Source organism: Ctenopharyngodon idella, chromosome 6 (genome assembly GCF_019924925.1).
Source record: "Ctenopharyngodon idella isolate HZGC_01 chromosome 6, HZGC01, whole genome shotgun sequence".
Classification (NCBI taxonomy): domain Eukaryota; kingdom Metazoa; phylum Chordata; class Actinopteri; order Cypriniformes; family Xenocyprididae; genus Ctenopharyngodon; species Ctenopharyngodon idella.
This window is the reverse complement of record NC_067225.1, coordinates 2584975-2601244: the sequence shown is the minus strand read 5'-3', so window position 1 is coordinate 2601244 and position 16270 is coordinate 2584975. Positions and strand designations below refer to the sequence as shown.

The window sequence follows — 16270 nt, the reverse complement described above, 5'->3', positions numbered from 1 at the left end:
ATGCTGTTTTCTGCTGCCAAAGCAAATCCACTTTGATGAGATTTGATGTGGTAAAATCAACACCATTGTTACTGTTCATATCACTGTGTATCAAGTGCTGAGGAAGAGCTGATATTCAGATATGTTAATGAGCGTTTGTTTTCCAACCAATCACAACAGACTAAGGCTGTCAAATTAAAATTCGAATTTTGAATATTCGTCAAATTTAAAAATCCACATTCGAATGCAAAAAGGTGCATTTTAATTTTAAGTGTGCGCACAAGATATGATCATGATGATGTTAGAGTTGTTGCGGTTTAATGTTTTTCTTAGCCTATCCAGAACTAAACCGTAATCAAGCCGTTCACACAGAACGCATTTTCTGCACTGCTTTTCCATTGTTTTCTATGTAAACATGCGCTAGACAGACATCTTTGACCATTGCACTCTCATCTCGCAACAGAAAGCCGCATGTTTAGAAATACTTAAAATTAAAAGTTCAACTTTTTAAAAACATGCCTCAAGACTTGTGCGTTTTTTTTCCCATTCTACTGCATCTCATGTTTTTAAACACAAAAAGTACTCCTTGTGATCTGCGCTTTTGCTTTGTATTAAACTATGCATAAATAAACGATACTGTTTTGTTCATAATTGTTTATGCAATTTACGACATTATATTTGATTTATAAACGTTATGCACTTTTTTGTACAGTCAGTCATGTTATTTCATTGATTTGAATAAACAGTTTAATGTGGTGCATTAATATTTTGGTCATTGCACCCTCTTGTGGCCTCAAGAGACAAGCCAAAAGCCTTTTTCCCCCCTAACAGAAATTATGCCTTTTAAATTCGAATATAATTTAAATATTAGTAATATTTAAGTATAAACCCAACAACAGACTGGGCCATCTGACCAATCAGCAGCTCTCGGAGGGGTTTCAGAGAGTCCGAATCCTTGATCAAACCGTTTCAGACACTGTGAGAAAAGAGCTGATGGTGCAATGGATATTATGAGAAAATTTAAGTGTTTTTGACTTTGGATCCATGTAAACCTGTTGTAGGAGACTCCAAAACAAAATTAGGAACCTTTAAAACAGCGTAATAGGGGCACTTTAATCACTTTAATATTATTCAGCTATACTTTATTTCAGTAAATAATGTTTATGTGATTTATTTAAGTGGTTTTTGTGCTTGCTGTGGTCTGCAGACGCTGCACTGCATTAACCCAGAGAATGAGAACGGCGCAGAGGTCACCGTTAAATGCCTGAACTGCGACACCATCACACAGGTCAAAGAGAAACTGCTGGACGCCGTGTTTAAAGGCACTCCGTACTCGCAGCGGCCGAAAGTCGGAGACATGGACCTCGGTATGAAAATAATGATCAATCAAGTAAAGCTGGTTTATTGTGGTTGGTTACAGTGTGGTCTACCAGCTTGAACAAGTTGCTCAACCAGGTTGACTTTAACTCCAGCAATTGATCATAAATAACCAGCTAACCAGCAAAAAAATGTCTAGATTATCTGTACATAGAATGATTTTTTTTGCTCATGTGTGTTTCTCTGAACAGAGTGGCGGCAGGGTCGCATGGCTCGTATCATTCTCCAGGACGAGGACGTCACCACTAAGATCGACAACGACTGGAAACGTCTCAACACACTGGCACACTATCAGGTAACTGCAGTGGCCTCTGCACATCTTCTGCCAGGTTACTATGGCAACACCTCTACACCCCGCTGCCCAGTAACCATGGCAACCCCTCAGCAAGTTACTAGGTGACAATTGAAGCATTTTAACACATAGCGCACGATCAGGTAACCATAGCAACACTTCACAAAACCACAAAAGCAGTAGAGATGCACTGATCTAGATATTGATAACTGATCATAATTTTTATGTCTGATGATCATATGATGACTGAAATAAATGTGTTCACAAAAAAACTCTAGATTTTAGATTTAGATTAGTTTATCTTTACAAATGTACAAATTTTATGATATAGAATTTATGGCTTATAACTGAAATGATGACCGACATTACAAGTCTGTGCTTGCAAAAAAGCTCTAGAATTTTGAATCAGAATTTTACATATTTATTGTTACAAATGTGCAAATTTAACATTTTCACATTTACAAAATTGTAATTTTACAAAATAGATTTATACATGTTCGTCTTTACGGAATTTCAGTTTTACAATTTAGAATTTATGGCTGATATCTGATATGACTCAATTTATAAGTCACAAAAAAGTGTCTCTGTAGATTTTAAAATGTAGAATCTTAATAGGTTTACATGGAAGAATTTAACTTTTTCATGTTTACACATTTTTTACAATATAGTATTGTACTTTTTGTTTTGTTTTTCCAAAATTTCAGTTTTACAATTTTTGCTTGATCAGCTTGATCAGACTGATGCAGATATTGGCCAGTGCTGATTGTCTGATGTATTTGTGTCGGTAATAGACAGTGTCAGTGTCAATCTGTCTCTCTCTCTGTTGTCTAGGTAACAGATGGGTCAGCAATCGCATTGGTCCCTAAGCAAAACTCCGCCTACAACATCTCAAACTCCTCGACGTTCACCAAATCCCTCAGCAGATACGGTGAGGGAGCTCTGCTTCTCTCTGTCTCTAGTGCAGCATGAAATCAGAACATACTGCATTCCACAATGGACTAAACCTGACCTTCCTTAGACCTTATTCAGAGCAGCGCCATGACAGTTATGAAAGCGAGGCTGTTAGGCATCCGCTATAAAAACCTGTATGAAGCTCCTAGATCACTTATAATTTTTCACGGCTCATGTTGTCGGGAGTTTTTTGACTACTGAAATTTCTTGGAAAGATATTTTGCAGTGTTTCGTCAGCAGAACAATCCAAAAACACATTATATAGCAGTACAACCCACTGAAGAGATGTATGTCTATCCCTAACAGTCTCGCTTTCATTCCCGTTAAAAATCAAAGACGGCGCTGCTGTGAATAAGGTCTATTGCCAGTGTATAGCTTTTATTTTTATATTTTCAAGTTTTTAGTAATTTATTAAATGTTTTTGTCATTTTTATTAGTTTTTGTTTTTATTAAATACATTTCTATTTAGCTTTAATTTTTTATTTCAGTTTTAGTCAATTTAATACTTCAGCTTAAACTTATTTATACTACGGGGTAGGGCTGGGACAATACATCGATGCATTGCGAATCGAGAAATTATTCTGGATCGATTCTGATATTTTCAGTATGTATCGTGATCCTCTCTCGAATTGATTCTGAGCTTAGTTTTCAACCGCAGGTGGCACTGCGTGTTTTAGAAACAGACGTACTCTGCTTCCTTCCAGTTCCTTACACCACTTAAACCTTCTATAAAATAATTATTCATAAAGTTCAAAAAGGTTGAAGCGAATTACAAGGGTGATTGCAATGGGCTGTTTACATTAATCTCACGTCATAAAAGCATTCTGAGGTCCAAATACATTATCAGACTCAGCCGAACGCACGAGTGGTCTTCTTCGTGAGCATTTGAGCATGCAGTTAAAAACTAGCCTAGAGCACCATCTGCTGTTAAAAACTAAACTCAGAATCAATTTGCGATGCGTTTTTAAAATATCAGAAATTATCCACGAATCGCGATAGCATTGTCCCTGCCCTACTACGGGGCTGTTGAATGATTGAATCTGATTGGTTGACGAACGTTCTAAGGTGTGTAATTATTTTCAGGGAAACACAGCTAAAGTAGTTCCAGGCAGGTCTTGACCACGTTATAGTTCCATTTCACTTCACTTTACAGCCTACAACAGCAAAAGAACCAAAACCCACAAAGACACTGACCAAGCAAATACATATAGTAAACAATAGGATAAAATAAATGTTTTTTGCAACAAAATTGCAAAAAAATTGTCGGAAAGCACATACTCTTTTTCTTCCACTCGCTCTCTCACTCGAACACACATACAGTATGGACACACACTCGCACAGAAATGTGTTGTCAGCGCTGCTCTGACGATTTTATCAGTAAAGTCAGATTTTGCCATTAATTACTCACCCTCATGTCTTCCACACCTGTAAGACCTTCGTTCATCTTCGGAACACAAATTAAGATATTTTTGATGAAATCCGAGAGCGCTATGTCTCCTCAATAGACAGCGATTTAACAATTTTTTTTGGACCTTGACAGTGGTTATTAAATTGTTGTCTATTGAGGAGTCATATACCTCTCGGATTTCATAAAAAAATCTTAATTTGTGTTCTGAAGATGAATAAAGGTCTTGCGGGTGTGGAACAACATGAGGGTGAGTAATTAATGACAGAATTTTCATTTTTGGGTGAACTAACCCTTTAACAACTTAAAAGCTACATGACATTTCCCACTAGCAAGGTAATAACAGCGCTGTTCTTGAAGCAGATAAACTTACAGTTTCGCTATTAGTAGAGATGCACAGACTTACGTAATATGCTCACGCTCTTTCTCTCTCTCTCTCTCTCTCTCTCTCTCTCTCTCTCTCTCTCTCTCTCTCTAATAACTGCATTAATAGCAGCATTAGTCTGCTATCAATGGTTCGAGCCTACGTTACTAGCTCTAAAATTACGCTTTGGAATTAGCAATGGAAGTGTGGGATTAGACATGTAAGAAATTAGTCCTACACAGAAGAACGGACACAACGCTTTGTGTCGTGGCCGCATCGGGTAAGCATTATTTTCTAATAATTCAACGGCCCGTCATCAGTCATTCCTTACTTATTTCAGTTTCTGTAGTTGCCAAGGCAGTATTCCGTTACTAGTGTAACAAACTGGAAGTAATCAGCATAAATTTTAAACTAAATTTTAATAAATTTGTACTCAGAAATGAATTAAAATAGCAAAAACTAAATTATATTTTTTCACAAATGTCAAAAAATAGGCAGTATACAGAATAAATAGTGTAGTAAGCATTACCGTAGTAGCCTATTTTATTCCGAACATAGCCTTTCTGTCTTTCTTTATTTATATGTTTCTCTTTGGCATGGTTTTCCTCTGTGCAGCAGTATTGTGTGTTTGTGGTGTTGTTGTCTATCCTAATGCTCTGGTCCTCAGTGGAATGATTACAGCGGTCCAGAGCTTCAGACAGACTGGAAATGATGGATATCAAATCCAGAGTCTGTGTTTTGCCAGTGAGGGAGGAAGAGAGAGAAAAGAAACAGTTTTTACTCTCTGCCCAATTTTGATTTATCACTAGGTTTTTATCTCTAGGTAATATTGTTTTGGACTGTCACTCCCCCTGTATTTCACTCTTAATTTATAATTTCTCTCCAGTCTAGTTTCTCTTTAGTTATACAGTTTGTTTGCATATTTTTTAAGATCAAAAGCTTCTCATGAAGTTACTGAAGCGAAGACAAACAACTAAATGTAATAAATGTAATTTCTCTTGTCACTTTGTCTCAATAGAGAGCATGCTGAGAACTGCCAGCAGTCCCGACAGCCTTCGCTCGCGGACGCCCATGATCACGCCAGACCTGGAGAGCGGAACCAAACTCTGGCACCTGGTGAAGAACCACGACCACATGGACCAGAGGGAGGGCGACCGCGGCAGCAAGATGGTGTCCGAGATCTACCTGACGCGCCTGCTGGCTACCAAGGTGAGAAGAGACATGAGTTGTGTCCCAAATGATGCACTCTACACTATGCACTTATACACTATGTACTTATACACTCAACTGTGTAGTGTATGAATTTTATAAGGTTATTTTGCCATCCAGCATCAGAATCTGATAACCCCTCCACTACATAATTGCAGCTGTGACACTTCAGTGCATGAAGTGTCCAACATTCCATACTTTTCAGTTAATTAAGTGCATCATCCAGGTATTTAAAGTGCACTTTTTCTATTTAGAATTTTCAGTTTGAACACACTACTCACTCTATTTATACTACAGAACAGCATAGAATAGTGCACAAGAACACGTGGGATGCACTTAGTGTGTATTGCATACTGCACTTTATCAGGGATATCAAAAGTACCTTGAAAAACTTCAAGCAGTATATTCTTCATTTAGAAATACTTTCTAAAAGAGAAGATTAAGCATATTAAAAATAATAGATAGCATCAATAAAAATCACTCATTATAAATCATTTGTTTGTTAGACTGGAAATGGAAGGTTGAGTCAAGCATTGATGCATTGTTGAAGAGTGTTCTATCGTATACTTCAAATGTAGTAGATCATCTGAGTATTTGTGCATATAGATTTCCACGTACTGTAGTACAAACTGCATACCATTCTGAAAAAAAAAAAAAAACTAATTTTAGTATTATATGAGCTGTCTTATTTCGAAGGTCGCATTTGTCGGCCGCGTACATCTTATTTTATAAAAGTAACCATTATAAAATTGACAGTTATTCCTTGTGAATCATAAATTGTTGTAATTTCTTAATTATTTTGGAACATAGTGGTTACTTTACTGAAATGAGGCAGCCTCAATGATGTATGCAGCCAATAAATGAGACACAGCTAAATATTATTATTATAGTATTTATTCATATTTGAATTAGCTTTTATTTTTTATACATTTTCTGTTTTTGAGTTTTAGTCATTTTTTATGTGCTTTTGTTTCTTTTAGTTGCTTTTTTTAAAGAATGTTTCTATTTGGCTTTTTATTTTTATTTTTATTTTTAGCTTTAGTTTTAGTAATTTTAGGACTTCACTGCATAAACATTCATTTCAGTTCTAATTTTCATTCAAATTTAATTCATCAAGTTTTTTAGGTTTAAGTTTTTGATCTTATATTTAGATTTTATTTAAATTACTGAATTTTTTTTTTAATAGTTTTAGTTAACAATAACAACACTGTCACATACTTTTAATCAGAAAAAATCACTATAATTTACTATATTTTTCTAATGTATTACTCAGGAGTGTTTAGTACACTGAAATCTGTCACTAATATTCTCCGTCTTGATAAACACACACACACATTCAAACTAATTGCCTCACTTTTGAAGCCCATGTCTGATTTTCTTAGCTGAAGTCCTCAGACAGTTAGTGTTGACCTTTGTGTGTGAATGACTAGTTGCTCATTAACATTTACCAGTGGTCCCACTCTCATGAAGAACTGTATCTTAATTAGACCAATGACCTTTGCTTATTGAGCGGTTTGGGAAAAACTAGGTCTTTATCCATCCTATGCTCCCGTCTCCGTCTGACAGTACACAGAAATCTCAGTTGCATTTCCCAGCAGCTCTGTAGTGCTCAAGAACACGTACATCAGAATCTACAGCAGCTTTAATCAAGTCACACTTAAAAATGTCTGAATGTCACTTCATTAGATAACAGAATATCAAATCTATTAATGATATTTACTATAAAGATCTACGAACAAACAAGCAAAAGTAAAAATTGTGAGCACAGAGTTACAAAAGTTGTAGAATTTAGAATCTAGATTTTTACGTTTATCTTTACAAAGATTAATAAGTTTACATTGAAGAATTTTACTTTTTCAGTTTACTTTTACAAAATGACATTTTTGCTCTACGGAAATGTTATTTTCTGTAAAGAATATTCACAAACAGTCTGTGCTCATTTTTGATTGATTGATCATCTCTCACAGGGTACACTGCAGAAGTTTGTAGATGACCTGTTTGAGACCATCTTCAGTACGGCCCACCGGGGCAGCGCACTTCCTCTGGCCATCAAATACATGTTCGACTTCTTAGACGAGCAGGCCGACAGACACGTGATATCAGATCCCGACGTCAGGCACACGTGGAAGAGCAACTGGTGAGCTTGTGTGGTCTGGAAATCGAGGAGCTCATTGAAAGCATGTTTACATCCTCTCTTTGTATTCTAACGTTGTTTCTTTTCCTCTGCAGTTTGCCGCTGAGGTTCTGGGTGAACGTGATCAAGAACCCTCAGTTTGTGTTCGACATTCATAAGAACAGCATTACAGACGCGTGTCTGTCCGTAGTGGCTCAGACCTTCATGGACTCCTGCTCCACGTCAGAACACAAGCTGGGCAAAGACTCACCCTCCAACAAGCTGCTCTACGCTAAAGACATCCCTAACTACAAGAACTGGGTGGAGAGGTATGACACGGGGATGTTCATGAAGGGCTCACTTTACTTAACAGAATGTTTCTTAGTCTTTTGAAATAGAGTTTACACTAGAAAAGCTACATGCTACCATATCCATTGACATGCTGGATGATATATCTGTTCATAATATATTCACAATGTGCAGTTAAGCTACATTGTAGATATCGCAAGATATGCACTTTTTATCTGACCAACTTTCCTAAGGTTTTGCATCATGACAGATCTTTTAATAGCATCTCTGACTTATACTTCAGTAGCAAAAATACCATTAGTTAAGTTGGTATTTAAGTTTGATTCATTTACATGATTCAGTTCAAAATGTCTGTTTGTGTGAATCAGTTAGAATGAATCATTTAGAATCAACAATTTAAAAATGTTCACAGATGTCTCTGTGTGGAATTTTTTTCATATATTAGAATTATTTTTTTAGCAAAAACATATGTACTGTAAATATATCTTTTTATCACTATGTATTGTTATATTGGTATAATGATTATGTTTATATAGTGAAAAACCGTGTAAAAACATGCCTTGACTATTTTAGCTATATTTCTTTACTATTTTTTAAATCTAACATTTTAAATAGTTTGTGTGTTGAATATCATCAAAAGCTGAAAATATTGAGATTATTACACTATAATTGTATAATTGTTTTACACTACCATTCAAAGGTTTGGGATCGGTTATTCTCGCCAAGGCTGCATTTCAAAAATAAAGGAGAAAAATAATTGTGAAATATTATTACAATTTCAAACAACTGTTTTCTATGTAAATATATTGTAAAATTAAATTTATTTCTGTGATCAAAGCTGAATTTTCAGCATCATTACTCCAGTCTTCAGTGTCACGTGATCCTTCAGAAATCATTGTAATATGCTTATTTGATGCTCAAGAAACATTTCTGATTATTATCAATGTTAAAAACAGTTGTGCTGCTTCATATTTTTGTGGAAAACGTAATACAATTTATTTTACAGGATTCTTTGATGAATAGAAAGTAGAAAAAGAACAGAATTTATTTGAAATAAAAATTTTTGTAACATTGTAAATGTCTTTACTGTCACTTTTGATCAATTTAAAGCATCATTGCTGAATAAAAGTATTTATTTATTTATTTAACAAAAATGTACTGACCCCAAACTTTTGAACGGTAGTGTATATATTGTCCAACCCTACTATGTAGACATTCTAATATAGACTAGTGTTCATAATGCAAAACAGCCTCTGTAGTTCACCATTTATTTAAACCAAACTGCAAAAAAAAGAAAGAAAAAAAAGAGCTCATTCAATCATTTTTAGTGCTAGAAATGCTGATGTTGTAATTGCACATACAGGTAATAAAATGCTCTGAAGTGTAGAATATGAAACTTTGATCTTTGAAGCTTTTATCTAAAGTGTGTCTACACATTTACAGCAGATGTCTGGATGAACATTTTTTGCTGTGTTTGATCTGCTGACGGGTGTGTTAAACTGCTAATCGATCGCTGTGTGTGTGTGTGATGTGCAGGTATTACTCTGATATCTCTCGGATGCCTGCGATCAGCGATCAGGATATGAGCGCGTATCTGGCTGAACAATCGCGTCTCCATTTAAGTCAGTTCAACAGCATGAGTGCGCTGCACGAAATCTTCTCCTATATCACCAAATACAAGGACGAGGTAAGTAGCAAAGGCCTCAAAACGCTCTCCATCTGCTGTCTCGTTGTCATGTATTCACTGGTTTTTCTCGTTCGGCTTTTGTAGATCCTGTCGGCTCTAGAGCGGGATGAACAGTCCCGCCGCCAGAGATTGAGGTCTAAACTGGAGCAGGTGATTGACACGATGGCTCTTTCCAGCTGATCGGGACTCTCAAAGTCAGTTGGTGTGTTTTTACACGGACAAAACCACAATGCTGAATGTAGGTGGTGTAGATTTTTTGCGTTGTTTTTGGATGATTTGTTGAGTGCGGTGGATGTTTTCACACAACACGGACAAAGACGCTCTTTCCTGTTTTGAAGAGACAATGAGGACGTTTAGGACCTCTAATGAAGTCATGTGACTGTGTCACGAGCCAATGATCGCGGCGGATCAAAGGACACTGATTGCGTGTTTACAATGTTTTATTATTTTGTACAAATTTTATCGACTGCCCCTCTCCGCTCTCTTTGCCACTTGTGTTTCTGCTGAATTTGCACAGTTTACAGAATCAACGAGCAACTGCCTCCATCTCCATGTACACAACGTTGGGCAAACGCAACGGTGCGTCTGTTTTATTCTTTACATACAGTAGTGTTGACGAAGGTGAATTTGACATTACACAATGACAAAAAGAAGGAAAAAAATTACAAAAATATGAATAAAAATCTTGTCTTGTGCCATGTTTTATTTGAATGTTGTTTAATGCTGAAAAAGGTTTGTGAAGTAGGAATGTGCTCTGATTGTTTTACAATGAAAAAAATTATGACAGGAGAGATAATTCTTCCAAAAATGACACATTTTTTTATTTTGACTGAACTGCAAAGCTTTAATTACTATTTCATCAGATGCTACAGGACGGGCTCTTGATTTTAGACACCAAACAAACTCACTTTTCGTACACGTGTACTCATTACACTCGATCATCCTGGTCTTTCAGCATCTTCTGAAAAAATCACTACATTTACTGAGACTGAGCTGAAATAAATGAGTGAAAATGAGGCCGAGTGAATTGTTTCAGATCCATGAGTCAGTGTTTCTGCGGCATGTCGATACGGAGGGAGGAGACGCTCGTTCATCAGGCCTTCAGCCTCCGTGATCAGAAAAGAGAAATGGCCTTTTGTCTTTAATGAGACGGACCTGAGCAATCCTGATTGATTTAGACTGATCAATCGCTCTGGTTTCATCGAACACTTTAAGAGACGACTGCATGTTTGTCCAACTATTTGAAGAGCTGCTTTTGTTTTGATACGTTTGTTTCCTCTTGAACATGAGATCCATCGTTCATGGGAGAATGTTTTATTGTTTATGGCTTCATAACGCAGTAAAGTGGTATGAGCAGGTATGAAATGTGGTGAAATATTGTTCTAGATTCTCTATTATCTTTACTCAATCTTCCATGTTCTTGATGAGTCTCTTCTGAAGATTTTTTGGCCAGTTTCTCATATTAAAGACCCCATGAGATCAACATGTCTATTAGATTTAAAATTTGCTGTTTCTTTTCCAGGAAATCAGACCAAATACATTGGTCCGATATATTTGGTCTGATTCCTTTTCCAGGAAATCAGACCAAATATATCGGATATATTGGCAACTTTTCCTCAATAACATGCAACTAAAATGGCTAAGTAAAAGCTAAAGGCCTGTTCACACCAAGAACGATAACTACATTAGCATCCACACCAATGGACAATAACATTGTTCATTCCAAGCTTGCACTTCTGATATGTTCTGTAAATAAAACCTTTAAATGGGAAGGATTTTGATTGGCTGTCAATGTTTTTAATCATTCATGAGCTGGAAAAATAAATTGCTCAAAGTGATTCCAATTATATATGTCCTCTGAGCCGTTACACTCTGCTAAAATTTTATGATTAAAGTTATCATTCTTGGTGTGAACAAACCTCAAATCCAGTTTATTATCTTGGTTGTAACTAAAGTAATCTGCTCGCTCTGATAGTGATGTCAAAGCCAGGTCGTCAAAAAGCAGAAAAATAGGATTTATCTTAACACTTTTGTTTAAACTTTAACTTTTTTCCCTGCTCGACTGGTTTATTTTGACATTAAAATCTGCTCTATATAATCTTCTTGCAATAACCTTGTGCTGTCAGTAGGATGGTGCATGTCGGCACTTTGCTCCACTGATCCTGTATCACACAGACTCACTCACAGTTGAATTCGACTGACTGAAGTTGTGTTGATGTTTTTGGTCAGTGTAACTGCAGTGGATGGGCCGTTGACCTCCTAATCAGTCTAGTTTGATTTCACATGCTTTAAAATGAGTTCAAAACATCTCAGGATCTTCCTTCCACTCTTGAGTTTGTCATTTCTTGACCAGAGAACTGCTGTGGTCAGTTTGCTGGACTCACTGATGATGATCTGAACGTTTGGCTTGCGGTTCTTCCCAGGGACTTTCAATGTTTACACCTGTATTTCAAATCACATGTAAAAAAAAAAAAAAAAAAAAAAAAAAATTCACATTGTGTTTTAATTTATTTATATTTTGATCCTGTCATTGTGTTTCTTAGATTGAAATGTGTCTAAACTGGTGCTTCTCAAGTGTTCTCTGCTCTTCTTTTATATGTTCCTGTAATGGCTTCTACACTTTTCATGAATCTGCTCTTTAACTCAAGATCTCCATGAAGGTCCACCTTGATAACATGCAATAATACTGCAGCACAGATATAGAAACTCTAACCTCATCCCTCCTTTGCTTCATTTCTTTCCAGTAATTTCTAAAAAATGAAGTATCTTTCCTTCAGACCTGAACAAAATACAGAGATGAAGCAAAATGGTTTGTGTTGTTGGTGAAACTAAAATAACAAAAGACCTTTGAACAATTATGCTTCAGGACTCAGACTGTCACTGGTATCGATTCATGTGTAATTTTGTTTTTGTTTTGTTTTTTTGTTTTTGCAGATTTACTACTTGTAAATAAACAGGCATTAAGGAGAGATTAAACATGTTTTTGCTAAAAAGACTCTGGTGATTTTCTTCTGTCTTTCTGATGGTACTGTAAATACTTAATCTTTTTAGATCAGGGATTTTTAATAATTTCTGTTGAATCTGCATGATGTAAATTTAAAGAACACCACAATAAACGGGATGAACTGTAAAACATGAGTGCAAAATACACACACGCACAATTATGCGCACACATATTAACTGATTATTAATGCAAAATCTGACAGTCCAGATCAACATTTAAAACAAAAAAGTCTTCATATATATAAAAAAAAAAATCCAAATGCAAAACCTAATAAAAGTAATTATGTCTAGAAAAATTGCGTAACCCTGTTTATGTATTTATGTAGACCTCTACAGACATCTAGAGGTTATACCATGGTATTACACATGATTTTCTTTGTCTTTCCACCACTGACACCAGATGACACTAATCTGCCCCAATTAATTGGATTTTAAATTCCTTTGCTTTATCTTAAATGCTGCGTTAATCAAAAAATATTAAAACAATGTTTTTCATGTGGCAAAGCGGTCAAAGTTGAAATTATTTGAACCTGGAGCATCGTCCGTTGAACGGACGCCTGACTGTGAGCATTGACAGCAATGCTTTGACTCGCAAGTCACAAAAGCTTTTTTATTAGTCAAGGTTTGATGTTTATTAATTTGTCATTGTTTCTTATGCGTGTTTTAGCATGGCATATTGATCAATGAATAATGACTTAAATTTCGGCCAGTAACTGTGTAAAATTAGTAAAAGACCGTCTTTTACTCATTGCTACTTGGAATATAGCGTTATGATGTTATATTTTTCTGTCACTTGTAGTTCAACAGCCTTAGTTTACATTATGGAAAAAAAGTTTTTTTCCAGTATTTTGCTCCACCAAAAGAAATTCAGAGGTTTGGAAAGACATGATGATGAGTAAATATGACAATTTATTTATTTTTAGATTAACTATTCCCTGAAAGCCTGCAAAGTTTTCAGAACTGTGCTAGGAAGTTTTGAAATAAACACATAGAAAGCTTCCTAATTAGCAGACGTCAGTGGCAGTGTTATTTTTTCAGTGTTTCTACATGTATAAAAATTCAGCTAGCTTTTAGATGTAATTATTTCTGGCCTTGTGTGGGTGTAAGTGTGAAAAGCACATTTTATCTAGGTTCTGGCTAAATTACAGAATTACAGGTTTTCTGCCTGTCCCTCCGTCACCTCCAGCTCCAGCGGGACACAGGACACTTCCCGCCCCTCTGCTGCTCAGGTGAGGAGATCTCACAGGTGAGTGTGTGTCTGATGGAAACAGACCCAGGGTGCTTCAGTCATGGGCCAGACGGCTCTGTGGGGTTCAGTAGCACCTGTTCTCCCTCACCTTCAGCCTGACGAGAGTGATTCAGCTCTGGAAGATTTCGCATAATGTCCTGATTTACTCAGTTAAGTTCTTTTTCATTCTTTACTTAGGGGTAAAAAGAAAAAAAAAAATCCGTGAACAATGATATACTGTCAGTGAACATCTCAGTGGCGCCCACACTGCTGAGAGCAATGTTTAGATGAATCTGTATATATGTGCTGTACGCTTTCCTTTAAATAACAAAATAAACGCAATAAAAATGAGAGCGGTGAAAAAATGGTAGCTAAGAAAGCATCTGATCATTGTGACGTGGATATGTTTGTACCAGCTATGCAATTCAGTACTTTAAACATTTGATTGCTTTAAAGCATTCAGCTTTTGCAGTCCTAACTGAAACAGTCAATTAACTTTTTTTTTCATACTTAATACTGTAATTAAGTATGAAAAAAAGTTAATTGACTGTTTCAGTTAGGACTGCAATTTAAACACTAGAGAGCCACTTTGTAATACAAACTTATGTTTTTTCTCGCGTCTGGCCTCAACGGGCTGAACAGAAGAAATGAACTGGAGAAGATTTACATGCAAAGAAAGCAGGGCCTGAGAGCCACACCTACATCATTGACCAATGGACTTTTCCGGAAAGTTCAAACTTATAAACAAACTTCATTTAGCCCTGATTTTGTTTGAAATGATGTCACACCAGTTTGTTCATTGATTTTGCTTTAAGTAGCTAGTGGAGTTTGGCATGTGTTACGTAAATGTAAAATCTGGGAAAACCAGTCGGATGTGCGATGGAACGTTTTCCGTAAAGTCAAAAAATAGGTCGAAAATAATCTTTTTTTTTTTTTTGTCAAAATTGGGTTTTCATTAAACTATCATTCTATCTTGTCTATCATATCTGAAAATATCTTGGCAAAAATACGCCTGTTAAGTGCAGAAAAATAGCGATTTATAGTGGCAATTTCTCTAACGTTACTGTTCGAGAACACACCCAGCGGAGAAAAAAAAAAACGGCCATAGCTTTTCCTCTTTTAACACTACAAGGACAGTTCACCTATCAAAATAAACCACATAACATGTAGAATGAAGGTGTATTAATGCAAATTTCCCGCCAGTCCTGTATAAACTATGGCACGCAAAGTTTTTTTTTTTTTTCTAATACAACGTTATCGTGAGAAGGCGGAGCACAAGAGAACAACGGAGCTATAATGAACACACATGTTCTAATTATGTGTTTATTAGAGGTTTAATTCAAATCAAATACTGCCAAAATGCCCATACTACTTCTGAATAGGATGTCTACTTCATAAAATGAATGAAAATATGGACATATATGGTTCAGATCACTCAAAAAAATGGAGGCGCCCTTAAATGGCCAGTAATGGAGCTTGGGTGTCATCTAGTGAAAAAGTTTGGTACTGCGCCCAAACAAAATCTTACTGAAAGCTCATTTTTGAAATATTTCAACCTAAAATTTGGAATGTTGACATTTTTGGCTTTTATGCTTCTATTTTCTTGCAGTTTAAGAGTAAAACATGCTTTGTAATATATTATTATAAAATATAAACAATTATATTTTTACATTTTCATAAACTTAAACTTCTATAACTTTTTTTTTTTATATCACTTTCATAATTTATTTCACTTCTACAATAATCTGACATGTGTCTTCTTTAAAACAAGACCAACCTTCTATATATCTATATTCCAAAGCATTCTTGAATTACAACCATTTATGTTTGGATAGTGCATTTTCATGTCTGTGCCAAAAAAGGGGGTGACATTTATTTAAACCCGTTTTTCTCAAAATTCCGTTCCTGAAAATCAGAGCGATCAGCCGACTTCAAATAACCTTTTGTTACAGACAAGCTATGTAAGAAGTAAAAACAGATTTGGAAAGGGCTCGAATCCAGCTTTCATATGGTATTGAAACCTGTGATAGGTAAAATTTCAACATGTGAGGGGTTTTCGCAGATCACATCACAAATGTTCCTTTAAAAAAAAAAAAAAAAAACTATGAGTGACTTAAAATTTGAATGACAATATGTGATTGGATTTTGTAGTCCATAAAGATCTTGTTTTGCATCCTAGCAAACTTCGCATCACATGTGAGCAGCTCTGATCTGGGCTCACAGAAATGTGGGCATCACTCTGATTTACAAGCTCCACGCAGCCTGATCCCGCCTGGACTAAGAGCATCACAGTCGGTATGTCCTTTGATTTTTCCAGTGTGTTAATCACAACCTTATGTCTGGCTTATGAAGC

The 16270-nt window shown here is 35.9% G+C and overlaps 1 protein-coding gene across 1 annotated transcript in view; it reads left to right on the top strand.

Moving 5' to 3' along the window:
- plxna1b (plexin A1b) overlaps positions 1-12681 on the top strand; it is a 137444-nt gene extending 124763 nt beyond the window's left edge. Inside the window, exons 25-32 of the mRNA XM_051896889.1 lie at positions 1187-1346; positions 1548-1651; positions 2480-2576; positions 5387-5577; positions 7545-7714; positions 7807-8019; positions 9536-9686; positions 9771-12681. Of these exons, the coding sequence (XP_051752849.1) occupies positions 1187-1346; positions 1548-1651; positions 2480-2576; positions 5387-5577; positions 7545-7714; positions 7807-8019; positions 9536-9686; positions 9771-9866 (1182 nt within the window). The 3' untranslated portion in view covers positions 9867-12681. The remainder of the gene's footprint in view (positions 1-1186; positions 1347-1547; positions 1652-2479; positions 2577-5386; positions 5578-7544; positions 7715-7806; positions 8020-9535; positions 9687-9770) is intronic.
- Positions 12682-16270: the final 3589 nt, after the last annotated feature.